Source organism: Mya arenaria, chromosome 3, assembly GCF_026914265.1.
Source record: "Mya arenaria isolate MELC-2E11 chromosome 3, ASM2691426v1".
Lineage (NCBI taxonomy): Eukaryota > Metazoa > Mollusca > Bivalvia > Myida > Myidae > Mya > Mya arenaria.
Window position 1 is genome coordinate 43,017,286 of NC_069124.1, and position 22,651 is coordinate 43,039,936.

Below are 22,651 nucleotides of genomic sequence, written 5' to 3' on the forward strand. Positions count from 1 at the left end.
AAATAAGTCCATGTTCAACTGCTCTTCGCTTTTCTACGATGTCGAAGCCTATACAAACACATTTAGAGCGCTATGTACCAATGAAAACGGTATTTATACGTTCCTTTATAACAATATGTAATTATCATTGTATATATGGTTCACTAATGTGGTGTGTAATTGTTTTTTGTTTAATTAGTTTTAATGACACTAATTACAAATGGGGCAAAATATCCCAATCTCTCGATATAAGCCAAATATGACAACGTTGGTGGTCTCAAATGATAATTATTTACTTGTAGATATAAGGGTGCATTTATCTAAAAGAATTAATATGCAATAATGGTTATTGTAAACGAATAATTTAGTTTAAAATACATGTCAATGTATGTGTATTGTTAACTCATAAACTAGTTTAAAATACAAGGCAATGAATTATATAGTAAACATATTTATCATATGCCTTAAAATTAATCCATCAGTTAGAATACAGCACGTCGTATTGTAAAATGTCACCATTCTGCCGTTTTCTGATTCCGTATGCTGGTACGGTGTGTAGTCTAGGAACTACTTTCGCGTCGCTCAAAATAGCGTGACAAAAATAATTGGTTAAACCTGAGACCAATAACAATCCTACTCCCAGGTAAAGCAGGTCAAATTTTAGATACATAACATTACCTATTTTTACTCACGACACCAGTAGCAAGTAATTATTCAGGAACATGATATTCAAAAAAACATGAGGATAAGCACGAAGCAGAGAACATTTCCGATCTATCTAAACATCTTGTTGTTTGCCAATTCGAAGATTATAAATTGTAACTTAATCACAAACATTAACATGAGCAGTTCGCCGATACAAAAAGAAGGCGAATTCCGACATCGATAGTAATAGCGATTGACTCACGAACTTCCCTCAGATCTGCATAAAACGATCGTCAAAAAAATCCTACAACATTCACTTTTGTTAAAATGGCCGCGTTACAACTTCAGGAAATGACGATTTGATTATACTCGTGAAATAAGTACCGTTTATGTTTGATATATTTTGTGCTTTGACACTTAATGCAGACTGTTTACTTAGCTGAGATACAAAACATTTTCTTCTTAATTTGCTCAAAAAAGTGAATTCTGTAACTTCTGACTTGTTTAACTGGGGTAGCCTCCCTTGACTTCAATACACCAAAGTACGTAACATTCATACGGGCAAGTCATTCTATATTTGGTATTTGACAAATATCGGTAAATTTGAATCAAGTTGAAACCGAATAATAAAAAGGAATAAATAGTAAGGTATAAAATAAATGGAGTATTACGATAGGACGCTTTTCAGGTGACCTGCACTCTGTCTCGTGCGGTGAGTTACGCGTTTAAACACCGAACTCGGCGTGATGCAGGTCACCAGAAAATCGTCCTGTCATTATATTCTATGCTATACGTATACTATGCTATGTATTAACAAATCCCTCCCACAAATAATCTTGTTCTGATATCTCCGTTCACTAGCATACTTTTTATGTCTGGTAACCTGAAACAATCTTGCCATCATTTCATAGGGTATTACTTACTGGAAAGTGCTTATAATAATAATTATGAAAAAAACAATATCCGAAAGTACAAAATTATAGAAAATGTCTTGCAGTTTGCGATTTTATTGATAAAATAAGACGTTAACTGGCATATTTTTATTTTTTTAAAGATTAAACAAATGTTGTTATATAGAGGATCTGACAAGAGTTGTCATTTAATACCAATTTTTATTAAACGAGTTCAGGAAAACTGTTAGTTAGCGAGCCTTTGGCGAGCTTACTAACAGTTTTCCTGGACGAGTTTAATAAAAATTGGTATTAAATGACAACGAGTGTCAGATTCTTTTTATCACATGCTTTTTCCGGTATAAAATGGCAAAAAACCTACCTGTTTCACCTGCGAGGCTGATGAGCCGAATATCACCAAGTGTTGTCATTTCCCGCGCTACATGCATTGCAGGAATGTAGTACCAGGATTTATTTAAAACAGTATATATACCCGATCGTTTTAATTCTGTTTATTTAAGAATGCATTCTCAGATGATATCCAGTAAAAATCACACTGTAAACACTTTAATTTTAACGAAATCTTTCTTTCTGTTATACCGGAAGTGAACATAAACATCATAACGTCATCTAGTAGATGTGACGTCATAATGTTTATGTTCATTTTCGGTTAAAATAAACTAAATTTTGGACGCTTTTAAATTTGCTTTTTCAAGATATCAAGACGACATACTTTGTTATCCTCTTAATATTTAGAAAGAAATTCAACTACTCTAACAAAACAAATATTTATTATAGAAATAAAATAAGAATTGAAGGTTTGGTATACAGGAATATTACCAATTAGCAGTTCCTTTTTGCCAATTTTTTTTATATAAATGCGGAGCGATATATTTTCTGACCAATAGATGAAGACCAATGTTATATTACACATGTGTAATATAAAAAAAATACGTGATGGTTATATTAAACCGGAAACAAGGTGTAGCATGTGATAAATGTGTTTCTGTATAATGTTAACAAATTCTAAATGATATATTGTGGTCACAATGCATCCAAAGTTCATCGTTTTGTTTGTCAGATTCTTAAAATACATCTTTTTTGTTGTAACAGAAACTGCTGAAATGTTTGATTCACCTTGGCTATGTGATTTCGGTGCACAGATGAACCAATGCCTGAAAGATTACAGAGTAAATGTGAAGACTGAACACGTATATCACAACTCGTATGATATCCCTGACGATGACCTTTGCACGTAATACATATCATTGTTCTACGATTTTGTATTTTATTTGTACATATAAGGTACATTTAAAAGGCGCACATGTTACTTTAATGCTAAAATCAAAAAAGCATATGACTTGTGTACATATGAAAAATGTTTACCTTATTGAAATTAAATCAATAGCTACGTGGCCAAAAAAGTATAGTTTAAAACGCTTTCAGGACTTTTCAGGACTTCATATACTAATCGAAGCTTCATTGTCTTAACAAAACGTATCAGATTTAATTATGATATAATTTATATTGCTTCATTTACTTTCAGAGTGTTCCAGAAATTAAGGACATGCCTTTTTGTTGAACCGAGCGGTGATTGTCAACAGAATCATAGCAACTTTCTCAACAACATATTTAGACAGAGATTTTCGCCGTCACAATGTATTACATTGGAGCAGACGACTACCAAGATAAGCAAAGCTCACAGTCACAGTTACTCCTGTTTGTGTGTGTTGTTTACCATTCTTTACGTCGTTTTTTCGTGTAATATGTTTTGATGACGATTACCGGTGGTCAGCGATGTTTGACATTTGAATACAAACCACACTGTTTATTTGTGTTTGTATTTTCATTTATAAAGGAGTTCATCACCGGACTAAATAATAATATTACATCACTCATCTATCTTACTAACTAACTAAAGATTTATACATTAACCACTTTAAAACTATGTTCCATCACGTATTCACTCATCTTTTTAAAGTTTTTATTGATGCTTTTATGAGGTGCTACCTTTTCCTGTTATTCAGTCTGTCTATTTTGTTGCTTTAAATATATGTTTTGTTTGTATTGAAATGTTTAAATCGTGGGTCATGTTGGCCTATTTTTTTAACAAATATGGGAATGATCTCGTTTCTAAATAAACTTCTTCTTCTTGCATGTACATTGTCACTAAATAAAGCTAGCCTGCTATCAATATAAAAGTTAAGAGGTTTTTTTCCTTGGACTCACAGGAAATCACTGGGAAAGGGTTATTGAACGCCTTTAGGAACCTAGTGAAATTGAACTCTGAGAGAGTACATATACATAATCAACTCAACTCTTTTTATTAAAGTAACGTAAACATCGATTTGCGTAACTTAAGTCTGTAGCATTAAATTGTGTGCTGTTATGAAGACTGAATGCAATCCTTTGACTCTGTTTACCAGCTAGTATTATGGTTAAAATGGCTAATGAAAACATGAATCGGAAAGATGCTCCAATGAAAATGTAGCAAAATACGCGTCAAATATAGTCACTTCTGAACGAACGTCTGCATTTATAACTGTATGGTTGGAGAAAGGCAATGGTAGAACGTTTTTGCCCTTCTTATTCAGTACAATTGCAAGTGATCTACATATCTACCTAGGTAATAAAGAAGCCGATGGTATACCAGTACGTAATGATGAGGACATATTCTTGTACAAATATGTTCTACTTTACGCAGACGATTCTATAATATATTAATAATCGGACATATCTTCAAATGGTCTTAATTCATAATGAAGCAGCGAAAGGCCAAAAGATCCATATCCGGGATAAGGAAAATCGCTGTATTACGATTGATTGGTTTAAGACGGTCTATTATAGACGCATTGAGCTGCTCTGCCCAAGGAATTCCTCGTCCAAGATGCCTTCAGTGCCAACGCGAACGCGAGAAAGGTCATTTTGAAGGATCCCAGCGACTGTGTAAGCTACTGTTTACATGGACAGAAAAGTATCTGCCTGGGCGTATGCGAGTTTGGTTAGTGGTCACCAAGCCGGACAAGTGGGTTTTCTCCGGACACTCAGGTTTCCCCCACAACACAAGACCACACGCTCGCGCCACCGAAAGTGACTTTGTATAAGTTATCACATCTTTCTTTACAATCGTTGTAAAATATGTAATGTTAAAACCAAAAGTATCTTAATATTAGTGAAATGTTAACACTTAAGACATCAACAAATGCATTAGCAACTTTTAAAGAAAAAACGACAACAACAAAAAATCAAAGCGCTGAAAGCGCTGAAAGACTGTCGGTGTGTCAGATGTAACAATCACAAATCCATGCGCATGGATCAACATGAATCTTAGTGGGATTACGACCTTAGTATCTTTGGAACGCATGAACACATTTGATATCTTTATATAAGTAAGTGTTAACATATGTATTTGCTCTTCTTTTGTAAAGCTAATAGAATTCATTACTTATGCGTGATTGGCTAGTCAATGTTATCACTGATATTACCAAGTTAGGTATAGAGCTAAATTATTCAAACTGTTTAGAGTGTCCTTCGTTGCACAGTGGATACAACACTGGCCATCAATTTTGGCGACACTGGTTCTAATATGACTTGTATTTCTTTTACAAATATGATATCAAAGGGTATAAAATTTTATTATATGATTGTCTGGAGATTAACAGGAAATTACTTTTGAAGGTGCCAATCTGGTGCACAGTCCCTTAAATATCATAATGACCATTTTGTCTGAAAGGCAGATTTTTTATTTTCAATGATGTTACAGGGTTGTTTTGGATATATTGACAATTTACAGTGGTGTGGAACTATTGAACTTTATTAACATAATTTTGAACATAGCATAATGAATGCAAGAAAGGTAATTCTTAACATCAGGTTGCTGCTTTTATATGTAACATGTCAATGACAAAAATGAAAGAGATGTAAATAGCATGATTAGGCATGTTTGCATAGCTGTTTTGAATGGAAAAAAACAAAAGGGAATTGAATTGAATAGAGTATGTATGTGAGATATGTATGGCTACAGGAAACTATAAACAAATGTTTGCCATTTTTCATCGTGATTGTCACTTTTTCTTCCTTAAATCAGATATTTATATGAAATTTTCAGAAAAGAATTAGGAAACCAAAAGAACTTTTGAATATTTCACATATGTTAGTAATGTAGTATTCTAATAGACAGTAAAAAATAACATTAAACTGTTGAATAATGAACACAAAAAATATAGAAAGAATATATACAGAAAGATGAAAAACTATGTTCTTGCAAAATAGTAGATACCTACAGAAAAATAAAGAAAACATTTAAAAGATAAAATCTGCCATTAAATAATCTACATATGATGCAAACAAGTACTATACTGAATAAGTTGGAAAATTGACATTTTTCAGAGTAATAGTCTACATTTGCAAACCAAATAGTGGAGGTATGTATGAGAATGGAAAATTTACTTTTGAAACAGTAGAACAGAAGTTAAGAAGGAAAATTTACATTCTGCTTATGAATAGTACATGTATGTCTATGGAAGTGAAATAATAGAACAGAACTTGAAAAAGAAAAATAACTTACTGTTTTGAATAGTATGTATTTGAAAGTGAAATGGTAAAACTCTTCTGGGAAAGGGAAAAATGAAAAAAGTTCCATATCAATTAGTCTACATATTAAAGTGAAATAGTAGAACTGTACTGGTAAAGGAAAAGCAAATAAATTTTTTTATTAAATAGTCTACATTTGAAAGCGAAATAGTAGAACTATACTGGTAAAGGAAAAGTAAGTAACTGTTGTTGTTAAATAGTCTACATATGAAAGCGAAATAGTAGAACTATACTGGTAAAGGAAAAGTAAGTAACTGTTGTTGTTAAATAGTCTACATATGAAAGCGAAATAGTAGAACTATACTGGTAAAGGAAAAGTAAGTAACTGTTTTTATTGAGTAGTCTACATTTGAAAGCGAAATAGTAGAACTATACTGGTAAAGGAAAAGCAAATAAATTTTTTTATTAAATAGTCTACATTTGAAAGCGAAATAGTAGAACTATACTGGTAAAGGAAAAGTAAGTAACTGTTGTTGTTAAATAGTCTACATTTGAAAGCGAAATAGTAGAACTATACTGGTAAAGGAAAAGTAAGTAACTGTTGTTGTTAAATAGTCTACATATGAAAGCGAAATAGTAGAACTATACTGGTAAAGGAAAAGTAAGTAACTGTTGTTGTTAAATAGTCTACATATGAAAGCGAAATAGTAGAACTATACTGGTAAAGGAAAAGTAAGTAACTGTTGTTGTTAAATAGTCTACATATGAAAGCGAAATAGTAGAACTATACTGGTAAAGGAAGAGTAAGTAACTGTTGTTGTTAAATAGTAAACATATGAAAGCGAAATAGTAGAACTATACTGGTAAAGGAAAAGTAAGTAACTGTTTTTATTGAGTAGTCTACATTTGAAAGCGAAAGAGTGAAACTGGTATAGGAAAACGATAAATTTCTGTTTTGAATATTCTACATTTGATAGCAAAATAGTAGAACTATTCTGGTAAAGGAAAATAAATTAACTTTCTTTTTATTTATAGGTCTACTTTTGAATGCCAAAATAGTAGAACTATACTTGGAACAGGAAAATTTACTTTCTGTATTGAAAAGTCTGCATTTGAAAGCAAAGAAGTAAAACTATAGTTAGAAATGGGGAAATTAACTTTCTGCACTATTGAACAATCTAAATATTAAAGCAGTAGAGTGGAACTGTGCAGTCAAGTTAAAAGACAACTTGTTTTATATATATGCATAAGTCTATACAAAAATAGACCTGTGCAAAAAAAAGAAAACTGACAATATAATAAAGGCAAGATAACAACAAAAATCTATATCGGCATATAGACTAAAAAGTTAAGAGAAGATGAGGAAGGAATTACAGCATTTGTACAAGATCATGATAAAAGAACATTCTGATGTTGTTAAATCTACACATAAAGCAATGATGTAAAGCAATGCACTAAATAACAGTTTTTCTAAAATTATCTGAAAGCATTAAGCTTAATTATGGAGTGTCCCAAACATATTACAGAAATAACAATGTTGAATGGTGCTTAACATATGAACATGACAAATATATGAAAAGTAAACAAAACATAAATATATTATACATAAACATATTGAGACATGTGGTCAATAAGAATCAGAATAAGAATAGCTACTTTTAAATATTATGCACAGAGAAACACCTTTATACAGCACTTAGATATAAAAAAAACTTGTTTTGCTTTGACTAGTTTTGTTCTTCAATGAAAGATGAAACAAATATGAGAAATCATAAAATATCATGACCAGTATCAGAAATAGTGCAAGAAGGAAGCATTTAAACATAAAGTTGCCATACATCTTTTTCTTTCAATAATAGTATTTTTTGGGAAATTTATTTAGCTTTTGTACATAATGAGCTTTTGTACGGAGAACGGAAAAACCTGTTTGAAGTTGTAAAGGAGACTCCTCAACATCTTATGAAATTTGAGAGCATATTCTTGGTGTTCACAATACTATATGGGTGACGGACAAATGATACATTTTTTTTTAAAGTTCTTGTCATATAAATAAACCATGGCAGAAGAAATAGTGATAATTAACATCTTCAGATGTGTAATGCATTTGTTTCATTTATTTTAAAAACAATGGAAGATACATAATTTTGGCTTCTGGATTAAGTCTGAAATACAATCATGAAAACCAGTATTTCTGAAATTGCACATATCATAAAACTTAATAATACATATATCATAAAACTTAATAATATCAAAAGGTATAAAACTTTCTATTTACAATATATACAATGTCTTCCAAAAAGGCAAACCAATGCAAATGCTTGTCTCCATGAAGGTTAATAAACACTACTGCATAGAGGGCTTTGTTAAAGGTAGTTTGGAAGTATATTTCTTCCTATAAATGGGTTAAAGCTTACAAAATTTATTGCTTAGAAGTACAAAAACTTTGAAGAAAACTTCCAATGCTGTAAGTTTCAAATATCAATAAATGAATTATTATAATATAAGTAGTGAATTTGGCAAGTTAAATTTGCAAATAATTTGATTTTTAATATTCTTGTTGAAAAATAGCGGAAAAAGATATTGTGTTCAGGAGACTTAAACTTCCACATTTCAGTGAAAAACTTTCAAAATTGATGGACAGGACGTCTATACTTCCAGTTTAAACTTCTTAATGGAAGCCCTGCTGCATAACTCTAAAGCTACAACCAAATTGTCTTCCTTATGAATCATGATGAATACAAAAATATATTCAAGTGTGGAATTTCAAAATGTGTATACATGCAGACAATACAAGCAAAAAACAGCAATATTTTTTAACAAATATACCTTTCACATATAAATGAGATCATTTTTTTGCAATTTTGCACTGTTGTTAACAAGATAATTTTAAGAGCTTGTGGTTTAAGTGTAGCATATCTTGAAAAAGGAAACCAGTTGGAATGACTAGAGGAATATAAAAAACTGTATCTATAAAAATGAAAATGAATGAAAGGCAGTGTAAAAATATTCAGAGAAGAGACACCAGTATATGCAATACTAACAGATATTATGCCTTTGTGGATGAAATAATGAATATTGAATTAAATGAGGGTTTTTTCTGGAGTGTAAGGTTGAAATTTATGTTGCTCTTTATAGCTGCACTTGAATTGTGCTGGCACCTTTGCTTGTGACAACAACAACCAACGGGGCATTGTCAACAACATACTCCTCAATGAATGAACCCGCTGGCAAAGCCGTCTGAAACATTTCAGACGGTACAACTCGAGTTGACCCATCTTCTAAGAGCAATTCTGTTGTTTCCCCTTCCACTGCAGCACCCACCACAGTGAGTTGGCTGGTTTCCAGCGGTGCCTCAGCAATCTGGAAAGAATGTGGTATTTAAAGTCATGTCTGTTATTAAATATAACCAATAAGTGTTTGTAAAACATACTGCTCTGAGTTCCATGTTGTCAGAAATATTTGGACATGGTGAGGATTCATGGACATAAAAAAGAGCTAATTTGTGATTGACATTTGAAGCCTTTGAGTTAGAAATAAGATCATATCCAATCGAAGTGTGAGAATTGAAGGTACCGTCAACCATGTTTAGCTAATGACTAGTATTTGCAGATATACATGCATTCTCTAAAAACAAGTGAATGATTAATATGATGTATATAAAATGAACTTTATGAGTTGTGACCTTGGTGTATGACCTCAAAATTCATAAGGCAATTTCATTGTTACTTAAACCATAATGTCAAGTTTGAGGTACATGCATTTGCTAGTAAACACATAGACAACTTTTATGTGTTCAGGATCACTGTATATTGACTTATCCTGATTAGCTTAAACTCAAAAGGGGTAATCCTATGGTACACCCCAGCCCCCATGTAACATTTGATGACCACAGATTCAGGCATTGTTAAGTTATCAGCCAGAGATGCTTTTTCAACCTTGGCGTATTAAAGAGCACTGTGACCTTGACCTTATAAGCCTTCAATCAAACAGGCCATCTACTGGTCAACCCATCCTTCGCAACAAGGTTGATGGCCATAGGTTAGTTATTGTTGAGTTTTCCTTCTTTGTAACTGTTACATTCCCCTTTGACCTAATGATTCATTTAATTTATAGGGTTAATCACTTGTTCAGTCCCTACCTTCCTGATTAGTATGATGACCATAGGTCATAGATTTTTAATTCATCATAAAGTGAAGCTTTCTCAACCATTTCGCTTAAAGTGACTGTGTTCTTAACCTTTGAACTGAATATCAATTAAATCAAAGGGGTCATGTGCTGGTCTAGCCCAATGTTTATGTCATGTTAAATGACTATAGGTCAAGGAATCGTTGATTTTATGCTTAAGGGCTGTGTGACATTCACCCTTGATCTGATGATAACTAAAATCTATGGTTGTCATCTACTGGTCAGGTCCAATCTTTATGTTAAACTTGATGACCTTAGGTCCAGGAATTGAGAAGATAACACTTGGAAAATATTTTATCGACTGAGGACGGACATGTGCAAAGCAAAATACCCCCAACACTTCCCAGTGGAATAAATATGGTTGTGGAGGTTTTTTTGCAGTTATAATATATAATTTTTTTGACATTGTTTGCCCTTTCCTATGTAATTCATACTCATCAATTGAATGATGGCATAGCCCAATGTATTTTTTGACAAGATTCAAACTTACCAAAATCATGACTTTGAATGCTGACAACCTCTGACTATTGTTGTTTTTTCAATACAGTACAATGACACGTTTCACTCAAATTTATATAAAAACAAAAAGAGAAATATATATTTCAGGGAACCATAAAATGTATTACATCAATATAATTCATTACTGCAATCATATTGATATTATTGGACAAGCAACAAATATGCTGGAGATATAAATGTGTTCTAAATAACTTTCAAGAACTCATTCATGAGAGACTCTATTAGTGTCCTTTGTAAATTCCCTTAACTACCATATGCACTGTCAATATTGTATTAGACTAACCAGAATTTATACATTTCTTACCAAAGATGTATTACTTGGGAAAACTATAGTTTATATGTAGGATACCAATTGAAAGAAATGTGCAAAGAACAGATATGTCTACCTTATGAAGCGATAGTGGAACACATTACATTTTTCCAAGCATTCAGCAAATGTCTAATATTTTTGCCTTTGAAGCTATTTATAACAAGGTTAGAGTCTTTGGTAAAAAGGATACTAAAAATTGCTTGTTTGTATGTATTTACTGTTTTGAAATAATAGTGTCATGAACTCTTGAATGAAGCAAGATACTTCTTCAGAAATGACTGTTATTAACAACTAATACCAAACAGACAGATAACTACCTTCATGGTGGTCGATGATGTCGAGGAGAGCGACACCTCATTCTTGTAACTGTTTACCACACAGTCACTAATCACAACAAAGTCACCCGGCTTGGCCTCAGTTGGAGCTGGTCTCCACAAAGTGACTTTGACTTTCTCCCTTGTCGAGTCTTTAAGGAAGAGGTCCTTCAACTTCACCGGCGAGCCATTGACAGTAACCTCCCTGACGCTGTCCTCCTGAAGTGTATTGCTTTGATTAGCAAAGAATTTATTTGCTTTGTCTATCATAATCGTGGAAATAAATGTTCTTCACTTGGATATATAAATAAACTTCGAGGAGGGAGAATTTATAAGTAAGAAAATTTCAGTTGCAGAAACTGGTTCATAACATTTTAAAATTCTTACAGAGACAAACTTGAATAAGGTTAAAATGACTTTCAATACCTGTATGAGCTGGCCCTTGACGGTCACCTTTGACTTTGCGGGTGACCTCAGCGCCTGGTCCAATGGCAATTCCGGCGCTGGAGGAGGATGCACCAAGTGGTCGCCCTCCCGCTCCCTCTCCTCGGGGACATCCATTCCTGGTACCAGGAACACTTTTGATGTTTTGGTTATAATGACAGTATTGTTCCTTATGATGATGTTCCTGAGGGAAACTGTATGCCCAACAGCAAATCGTGGAAATTTAGCAGCATCATACACAATACACTTGACTGCCGAAGAGAAATCCGCTAACGCCACAGTCAAGGATTGCTTATCTTGCCCTTGACTGGTGTAGTGCAAGATACTGCCCCTTGCAACTACCTTCGCCTTAACGCCTGCGTCATAGGGTAAGGGTTTTCTGCTACTAACTGCTTCTGTTAGGGTTGTCATCTGTAAGGGTAAGGCATGATTGAAACCATTTACCATTTTCTTTTATGTAATTTAAAAATGTTTGCTCAACTAAACTTCATGTCATGAAAAAAGCAAGGTTATTAGTGTTCACAAGTTGCATTCAAATGAGCATAATTATATAAGTAGTATTTGCATGTATGTGTGAATTGAGTGAATAGATTATAAATATTGTATTAAAGCACATAAAGAAAAATGAAGTTTTTATAATAAAAAATTGAAATTAAATATGCAACTTCAAATTAAGAAAGCATTGACTGAAATTTATTTTCTCGCTTTGGTTGTTTGAAATCATTTGTTGGTAATCATTTCTTGCGAACTATGTAGACAGGTTTGTGATCTGAGTAGTAAGACTCTAAAGTACCAGAAGCAAGAGTATCTTCATCAGAACAAGGAAGGTAAATGTGATCCAAACAAGATCCATAATCTGTTGTCACAGACTGAATGAGTTGCTTCAGGTTATAAGTCTGATTCAAAAGTTTGGCCACAGGAATACTTTCAGCAAAGTCTACATTGAAATCACCAATTAAGAAATATGTCCCTACATTAGGTAGTATCTCTATCAAATTTCTCATGAAAGCTGCATAGTTCATAACAACTGCTTGAGCAGGTGGACAATATAAGAAACACACCACAATGTTCGTTTCAGTTTGAACAACAGCACATTCTATGTTTGAGAATGTATGGACAGAAAAATGGTTCAATTCTGATCTGGAATATATTGCTATACCATGTGCAGAGCTGCTTTTTGTGGAGGAATATGCAAAGTAGCCATCAATATGGTATTTGCTTGTTATGTTTCATAACCTTTTTCTTGCTCCCACTGCATTTCTATATACAGTTTCTATTATGTAATGTTTAGATTTATGTATGCCTTATTTGATATTCTTCTCCGAAATTTCAAATCCTTAAAATACAAAAATAAAACGCTTGTTTCATGCCAGTACACTGGTTTGAAATAATTTTACCGATATGCTGAGAGGCAAAAAAACTATTTCACAAGATTTGATAGCAGGGATTGGTGCCTGAGAGTGTCACTCCTCTTTCTGTACGCCGGATTCCGGGCCATTTTGGACGGTGTTCCGGTACGCCAGATTCATCTAATACAGAAAACTGGATTCAGATTCAATAAGAAAACAAGCATTCATAAATGACAACATTAACAATGGCTTAACTTATAAATAGATATTCAAAATGGCGTTTGACAGCGCCGGTGTAACATACAATTTTGACCCCTTTGAAAATTGAAATGACAACAATTCAACATTAATGTTAATCAAGTCGGTCGTTGGAAACTGATCAGTGTTAAATTTTGATGATAAATGCGGTATTTATTTTAATGGGTAATAGTTTAAAACCAAACAAAAAACATTTATCGACTTTGTAGAAGAAAAACACCAAGGTGTCTCTCTGAAGAACTTGCGACTTCCGCACTGTACAGGCTAGTTTCTTTACAAGCGATGCCTAGCTCAGATCTACAACTTTCAAGACCGGTTTTGAATGCATAAAATCCACTGACCTGGGATTAACAGAATGCATCCCGATTTCATAGACCAATGCTTCTTTCGTTCGTAAAATACCAATGTGGCCTCGGCTTGAGATCATTGATTTGAACGGGAGAAGGAACCGGCGAATTCTAGCGCGTTACCATTCAACCATGGATTTTCTTTATATACGAAGATTCGCTTTTATGTAAATAATTGAAAAATTGAAATGCTAGCTATTCATGACGTATGCCTCTTAAACAAATTCAAAATTGTTTGTTTTTCAAATCATATACAGAACCCCTCTTTCAATATTGGCGAACATTTTAGAGTTAATTTGCGCTGCACGCCCGAGTGTGTTTGTGTTCCGAAAGTTTGTTTTAAAAGACAGTCTAAATTGGCATGTTTGAATATTTTACAGTAAGTCTAAAATGGATCGTTTTGAAGTTATTACAAAAAGTCTAAATTGGCTCGTTTCCCCATTTCTTCTTCGCTTCATGTTTAGTTATATCTCTTTGTTATTTTATATGGTAACATTAAGCCATCAATAAATTGCGCTCATTTATACAAATTCATAAACAATCATGATTACTTTTTGTAAGACACAAATTCAAGTAAAGTCTCTTTATTTGGTAGGTTAATCTAACACTTCATAAACAGGTCATGGGACTATACTAATTATTTAATTTCACAAAAAATTACTTTCAGCAAATACAGCAAATTGAAGACACACAAACTAACGTTACTTTATCTTAAGGTCTGTTCGAAATCGTTATCTACAGGTTATACCAAACTGTTCGGATTTGTATCAATAGTCTTTTTATGCACCAGTCAATTTTAACAACGTCCGGGGAAATGGGTCGTGTTTTTACCATCCAGGTGGCCCCGCAGTGCCGGGTGAATGAGGTGGTTTTGTCTTCCCACCAAATATAGCGGAGAATGGGCCTTATCCCTTGGGTGCGGGGCATTTGGCGGGGGTTTCACGAGCAGTTCGCCCGGGCTTGGTTGGACCAAAAGTCAAAGTCCCCGCTATTCCCCGGACCTGGTGGGGGTGTGATTACAATTGACTGGTGCATTTGCGTTTGACATATGATTCACCATACAAAAATATAACTTACAATAATAGAAATGTGTTCATTGACTGAAATTTTTACCGCATGGTTATCAAGGAATTCATTTCAGACGACTAATGGGGCCATTTTCAACGTTTGAAAAATACCCGACTACAGCTTGAAAGATATATCCAATACTAGTTTAAAAAAATGAAAATCTTGTTTATGAAGTAGAAATGTCACCACGCGTCTTTCGTAGACACCCACTGTTATATCCGCATCTACATGTACATTGTAAATGTATAGGAGTTAAACTGATCAACAAAAATGACAGGGATTGAAACGAAGGACCTAATTTGGGTTGGTGTTGTTGCACTTGGACATAGCTTACAATTAGGTAATTTATAAAGATTATTACATACGAATAATTAACTAATACTAACTTACATTTTTAAATAAGGAAATCAAATGGCAGGCAAATTTGAAATCCATAAAATGATAAATAGTTAAATACAGATTCATGTTAAATTCAATGTTTATATTAATGTCGTAAACAGTCGGATACTTAAGGTTTCATTTATTTTAAAAGTTGTATGTATTTAATTTATTTAAAGTTTAAAGAACGTAACTGTTTATCGATGATCCGACATTGCATGTTAACATACATGTTTACTTAACGTCACAATAGACTTGTAAATGAGAGGTCAAAATTGAGGACAATGCATGACGCATTTATAAACTACGGAAGATAGAAAGGGTCTTTGAAGCGAAAAATGATTAGATTTGATTAAAATGAGATTTGAAGATCCTCAGGACTAAACTGTTGTTTTTGTTTCTGATTTTATTATAGTAACACAATAACAACCCATTCGATAATGATAAAAATTGCGAAACAGACCGTGTACGTGTACATTTTTTGTGCAACACGTCATCCATGTGCATACTTTGTACTTATTAAGGATTGCATGTACGATAGTATGAGCAAAGTGTATTGTGCAGCATTGGCGATCATACATGTATACGTTAAAGCATAAATAAAGAAATTTGACTGCAACTTTAACTTGTATGTGATGCTACACATACACAAGTAGCCCGTACCGTGTACGAACAAGTAGCCCGTACCGCACCCTTACCCGTACCGTTAAGGTACACGAACAAGTAGCCCGTACCGCATCCGTACCGTGAAGCTACTAGAACACGTAGCCCGTACCGTGTAGCTACACGAACAAGAAGCCCGTACCGCATCCGTACCGTGAAGCTACTAGAATACGTAGCCCGTACCGTGTAGCTACACGAACATGTAACCTTTACCGTGAAGCTACTTTAACAAGTAGTCCGTACCGTGAAGCTACACGATCAAGTAGAATGTACCGTGTAGCTTCACGAACAAGTAGTTCGTACCGCACCCGTACCCGTACCGTGTATATATAGCTTCATGATTTATTAGCCCGTACCGAACCCGTACCCGTGCCGTTTAACTACACGAACAGGTGGCCCGTACCGCTCCCATACCCGTACCGTGTAGCACCACGAACAAGTAGCCCGTACCGCAACCGTACCCATACCGTGTAGCTACACGAACAAGTAGCAGATATCGTGTATCTACACGAACAAGTATTCCGTTTCCGTACCCGTTCCGTGTATCTACACGTACAATTAGCCCGTACCGTATCCGTACACGAACATGTACGAAAGTACAAGATAAGTTTCGCAACCTCTCTATTTTCACTGTTTGAAATCGAAGTCCGAGCTGTCGACGGTGTTTTACCTTTATATTTCAGGGAAAAGTGGCTACAAAAACTGGCAATGAATATAAGTACGAAAGTTGTTAAAAACCTTCGTATACTTTTTTTTAAATAACTTCTTAATGCTTTGTACATGTCTTTCTTTCTCGGACCTTATAAACAGGCAGGAAAATGTCTTTTTTATTACGCGCGAACAAAAAATAACAAATACTTTGGCTGTTCTAGGGAGTATACCATTTTAAGGCATCTCTTTTATGCGAAATTTATGTCATGAAAATAATGGCATTGATTAATCCCTTAACTAAGCCTACAAATACTTTTGCTTCGACTTACCCGACCTACTTACGAAATAGGAATTGTATAGTAGTGCGGGGTTTGATATGTAGTTTAAAAAACTTTTAAAGCTGTGTATTGAAGATTACTTGAACGACACCCTACATTGGTGACAATAACTTTCTTAGAGAATAATAAAAATGGCTATCCACCTTGCCTGTTTTTGGATAAGACGTGACCCTAACCGCACAAAACAAATTGCTCTATGCATTTACCTTGAACGCAATTAATATGAAAAACATTATATTCATTTTGAATTTTGTGAAATAAAATTAATATCACTTTCTATAAAAGTTACACATAGACGCGCACCACAACTTAGCATAAAACGATTTACAACCCTTATACATATAAATTAAATTATCCGGGAACTGTAAAGCATTTTCCTCCAATCATAGGACAAGCAGCTACAGAGGTTGCCAATCTTCGACGTAAGCACAAGATTTCCCCACCCACCACAGACGGGCCTCCAGATTTTATCCGAGCATTGAGGGCACAGTAAGTACCACTGATTTTAAATATTTCAGTCTAAGATTAGTTTGTATTTTAATGATGCAATCCTTTGCCAAACTTTCAGCGTTGCATCGTTCTACAAAATTCTGTCAAGTTGATTTTTTGGCCGAGGATTGCATCATTAAAATACAAGCAAATCTAAAATAGTCCACACTTGTAGAAGCAGAAAAAAGCATAATATTTTATAGGCTAAGAAATATGTTCATATCATTTTTTTTTCAAAAAAGTTATTTAGAAATGAACTTCACTTACTTGTTTATTAAATCGTTTACATCAGCTGTGACCCGTGGTGACCCATGTGAGAACCCATTTAGGTCACGTGATTCCTCACTCTGTCAATATTTGCTTATAAAGAGTAATTATAATAGAAAAAGCATGTTTCGTCAAGTTTCAATATAATATGTATGATCAATTAAAAAGTGAATGTGGCGTTTATGCATTAAAAAACATACTATGAAACTTTGTTTTTCTTCAGACAAAACTGTGTAGAATTCGCCATACCTTTCCAAGTGGTTTTATGGACAGCCGGAGTATTTGCTAACCAAGGTAAGTTGCTCTTAACGACAGTTTTATTTATACATGTCTTAACTTCATATCAAACGGTTAAAGGCTTCAAATTAACTAGTGTATCGTTTGTAGATAAAACATAAATCTATCAGACTGAAGCAAAGACGCGATTACTGTTCGCAAATGAAATTACATTGGGAGGTTTTGAAGCATTGGATAGTGACGATGTTTACTTCGGCCGAAAATCACGATTGCCTTCTGAACTAATTAAGTTTCGGGAACATCAAGAGACCCCAATCGATGTATTACTACGCTGAAACAACGGGTTGAGCCACTTTTATGATTCACAACCAACAACAGGCAACACTTCCCAGCCAACGCGTCGCAGTGACTTCGAACGGAACCTAAAACTTGTTTGGAATTTATGTTTGGTGTGTCTGGTCTAGTTTGGGTGGTATGACATGACCTTGCCATCAGTGTTAAATTGTCGTTTGAATGTGAGATGTTTAACTAATTGACAAACAACAAATCGTGCCCACCAATTAGTACCAAAGCACAATCGTAATGCAATTTTGCATCGATGAGACACCGCTACAGCAGACTCCGACACTAATGAGAATTCCGCGCGCAATTAAATGAGACGATTCAATTGGTCAGACCTATCAATCGACTTCGCACATCAGAGAGACCTACAGCGAACATCAACGATTTGTGTATACCTAACCACAGAAAAAGCGGGCCCTTTAGCCCACAAAGCTTCCATACATGGCCCGCTTTTCTGTGGTTTGGCAGACGCGAAAACGTATATGTTCGCAGTCGGCCTCTTTGATGTGCGACGTCGATCGACAGGTCTGTTTTTAAATTATCTTGATGGATTAAAGCGGAGTAAAATAAAACGCTACGATCATATGAAAGGCTTAAAAACACGAAATGCTAAGTGCAGTTGCAAACAGTAATAAACAATAAGGTTATACGCTCACAAGTGAAGGTGTGCTGGCCTTGCGTGTAATATGTCTTTATTTTGGAAAATTGAAAAAGGTTTTTTATATCTTATTTGCGATGTTATTTCAAACATGTATCTTTGTAGTTGTAAGATCATGATTGGACCTTTCGAGTTCACATCATTAGCTTGTGTTATTCATTTCAGTCCCTGCTGCTATTCTTGGAACCATATATCTTTATGCAAGGCGGAACTACATCAAAGGCTACATAGAGGCCGCGGATAAAAGGTACCATTACATTACTTATCTTTTGTCCATCCATGAAAGAGTACTGTTGGATTATTCGTGACTTTAGTATCACAATTATATATAAACTTATATATACTCCTAAAAATAAGTAAGGGACAACACAAAGAAACTAATATATCGTAGATGGTATATGAAGTAAATCGTTACATTAAAGGTACATTTAGTACAAACAATGTTTTTATAGCATTTGTAATCGATTGAAATTCCATAAACAAATACTGAGACTATCGGATAGCTAAAAGACCAATCAAATTCGATGATTTCAACAACTTGCGAGGGCTATAGTAAAGTTATTTCTAAAGAGTAACCACCAACATCTTTAGGAACAAGTATTTACATGTGAATCCGACGCACACGATTAGCAATTTCAACTTCAAAGTTTATCGGCAGAAATCGGCATACAAATGCCTATGGCCATTAAACGCATGGTCATGGTGATACTATGCTGCTCCTAAGAGGATAATGTTGATCTGCAAATATCAGTCATCATTAGAACATAATTAAAACCTTAACCTACTATCCATCCGCCTTGAATGGTCACAATCTTACAAATGCCTCAAAGGCATCCAATGTCAATGACAAATTAGCTGCCATTAAGGGGGGGGGGGGGCATTTTGTTTATGCAATTATTAACTTCATTGGTAATGAGTTTAAACTTAGATATACAATATACATGTTAAAACACTAGAATCAATTAATACGAGTTGTCGTATTCAAAAATTCACGAACTGCTTTCACTGATACACCGGCATACATCCAAGGTTGTTTTCGATGGAAAAATGCCGAGAAGTTCCGAATGCTGACTATCTTGCAGTTTTAGAAGACAATAAACGTAGTATTTATTATATGTATCACTTACTGTTTGCCATTTTAATTCAGGATAAAGCCGTTTTGGCAGAGTATCCGGGCTCTACAGGGATTGGTGATTGTTGGTGTTGCCGGAATTGTGAACACGGGACTGCGGGAGTATGCCGGCATTGATCTTGTAGCCCGCCTTCGTCAAATGGCCTCCTAGACAACACAGCGGGAAAACGCTTGAAATTTATGTGTTTTAATGAGTGTTAACCAGAGGCGAGTCTATCGGAGGGAGGTGGGGGGGACAGAGGGCCCGTACCCCTCCCCAGCGGACCGGCAAGCAATGTTTTTTGGGGGCACATCTTTATTGATTTAACTGTACAAATAAGTTGTTTTGTCACAAATTAAAATTTATATAAGCATTTGAGCAAATAAACAATTGAACCTGATTATCGAGTTTAATATAGTATACGACACGAAAAAGTCTCTTGAAAATGACATCGGGGCCCGAACATTCGATAATAAAAAATCGGCGCCGCATTTGACACAGACAGCTGATCAAAAGTAGACAAATATGGCTGCAGTTATACGCGTAAGTTTACTGTTTGCACGTTATATGTTCGTCATTGCTTTTAATAATGTCAATGTGTGTCAACAAGATATGCGGGCGCCTGACGTGCATTTAGCGAAAGTTTATATTCAAAATGATATAGTGTGTCTCAGGTGGACGAGTGGTTAACGAGTTCGTCTGTTAAGCCGTCGACCTTGGTTCGATTCCCCAAACCGGCAAGATACCGTTGTTGTTTTTTGAAAAGTTTATCTTAGATCAGTAAATGCTATCTTTTTAATTCAATTGATCTGCCAAACATCATTGACAGTGAAGACAAATGTTAATTCCACGTCATTATATAATTAAAATAATGCATTAAAAAATTGGTATGTGCCCCCACGCTTTTAGAAAGTCCTGGACCCGCCACTGTAAACACTTAAGATTAAATAGAAATAGTAACCGCCATTGTAAACACTTAAGATTAAATAGAAATAGTACTTACAAGTATGATTTTGTACCTGAACTACACTAGCTGAATAAAGAAACCGTGAAACCGAAAGTAAACAATTTTAGATAACATTTTCTAAAGAGGAATTAATTCTGAAAATTGTCATATGCTTTAAGGAAGTACATCCCTTTATACTAATTTTATTTAATGATCAAATAATGAAGGTTACTTGCAATATTGGCTTAATACATTTACAACTTTAATTAAGCAATAATATTTTTATTATTTAATACATGTTATAGCATTAGGTTTAACGCCTCCGTGGCCCAATGGATAAGGCATCGGCCTCCTAAGCCGGGGATTGCGGGTTCGAGTCCCGCCGGAGGTTAATTTTTTTTTGGTCAGCTAAACTTTTTTTTTCAAGATCACAGCTTTTTCATTTTGTCGATAGTCGTTTCATCATTGAAATAATCAAGATCCAAAAGTCCGTAAATAGATAATAAGTTATCTTTCTGAAGCCAATTGTATGAAAATGGTTCATACTTCAGTAAGGAAAGGGTTAGCAAAAAAATAGTCATTGATTGGTCGATAGGTATCCAAAATTTACTATTAACCCATCAAAAGGCTGATCAATTCTTGATATTATTTTCATACAAAAAATATTCTCAATCTTTGAAAGTGACAGTTCATATAACTGTTAAATAAATACAACACTGTTTCTTAAAGTTGCACTCTCGATCACAGATATACCATTTTTACAACTTTTTTATTTTTGTCTTTGAAAGAGCAAATTTTTGCAAAAATATCTGCAAACCAATGATTTCAGGTTACTGACAAAAATCAGATAATTTTTTTTCATATTTCCGTTCGAAAATTAATGTTTAATGGCCTAAACGGTTTAAGAAAAATGCATAAACCATCTTTTTCAGTACTTAAATATAAAAATCTGCGATCAAATTTTTGGTCAGCAGTCTTATATAACTGGTTTCCATGGATTCTCGCAAGAATTGGCTCGATTCAAGACAAAAAATAAAAAAAAAAAATGTTAAAATGGTTAATCTGTGAGAGTGCAGCTTTAAACTAAACAATTGAAGAATATAGCATACTTACCGACACTGTTGCTAAGTGGAAGTTTACCATGACCATCGTTGGTGAGTACATGCACGCCTATTCTGTACGTTGGTGAGACGATGAAAACCCCATGCTGCAATTGTACCTGATGGATGGTGCCTAGTGGAAGGCCGATTCCGTGTCCGGTGGAATTATCACCATTGCTGTGAGGCCATCAATGGCAAACATGTAGCCCATGTTTGCCGTCAAGGCACCTAAGAAAACCGGCAGCAGACATTACAGTAACAAAGGCTACTTCTCCATAGTCCTGCTGACAACAACTACACGTTCCTGTAAGCGAGCGTTGGGCAGAGGAGTCCACATCGGACGCCAGTAATTTCAACATCGGCCCGCCGCGGGGCGACCTGTAAACCAACTTGGCTTCCGTTGGCCAGAACCCCTTCCTTATGATGACCACAATATCCCATTATTCCTGCTGTGGGATTACGCTTTCTCGCTGTGCCCCTGGATGATGAAGCCATATGCGTGGAGGGTGCCCTTGCTCTCACAACATCGAACGACTTCAAGAAATTTTAGACAAAGTACTTATTAAGCACGGTTTCATTTTCCCGCTAGAATAGTTGTAATTTATTTCCGTGCGTTCATGCAGTATGGA

The 22,651-nt window shown here is 34.7% G+C and overlaps 2 protein-coding genes and 1 non-coding gene across 3 annotated transcripts; 2 read left to right on the forward strand and 1 right to left on the reverse strand.

Moving 5' to 3' along the window:
* Nucleotides 1-5,303: 5,303 nt before the first annotated feature.
* On the reverse strand, nucleotides 5,304-20,120 carry LOC128226898 (uncharacterized). The gene is made up of 5 exons (XM_052937010.1): nucleotides 19,992-20,120; nucleotides 17,628-17,707; nucleotides 11,802-12,230; nucleotides 11,379-11,594; nucleotides 5,304-9,407 (listed from the first exon to the last, which is right to left on the reverse strand). The coding sequence occupies exons 3-5, from the start codon at nucleotides 12,228-12,230 to the stop codon at nucleotides 9,177-9,179; spliced, it is 876 nt and encodes a 291-aa protein (XP_052792970.1). The 5' UTR covers nucleotides 17,628-17,707; nucleotides 19,992-20,120; the 3' UTR covers nucleotides 5,304-9,176.
* Nucleotides 15,059-21,008, forward strand: LOC128226899 (microsomal glutathione S-transferase 2-like). The gene is made up of 5 exons (XM_052937011.1): nucleotides 15,059-15,181; nucleotides 17,261-17,360; nucleotides 17,851-17,921; nucleotides 19,030-19,111; nucleotides 20,012-21,008. The coding sequence occupies exons 1-5, from the start codon at nucleotides 15,112-15,114 to the stop codon at nucleotides 20,145-20,147; spliced, it is 459 nt and encodes a 152-aa protein (XP_052792971.1). The 5' UTR covers nucleotides 15,059-15,111; the 3' UTR covers nucleotides 20,148-21,008.
* A 232-nt stretch (nucleotides 21,009-21,240) lies between these two features.
* Trnar-ccu (transfer RNA arginine (anticodon CCU)) lies at nucleotides 21,241-21,313 on the forward strand. The gene has a single exon. It is a non-coding gene; the product is annotated as a tRNA-Arg (tRNA).
* Nucleotides 21,314-22,651: the final 1,338 nt, after the last annotated feature.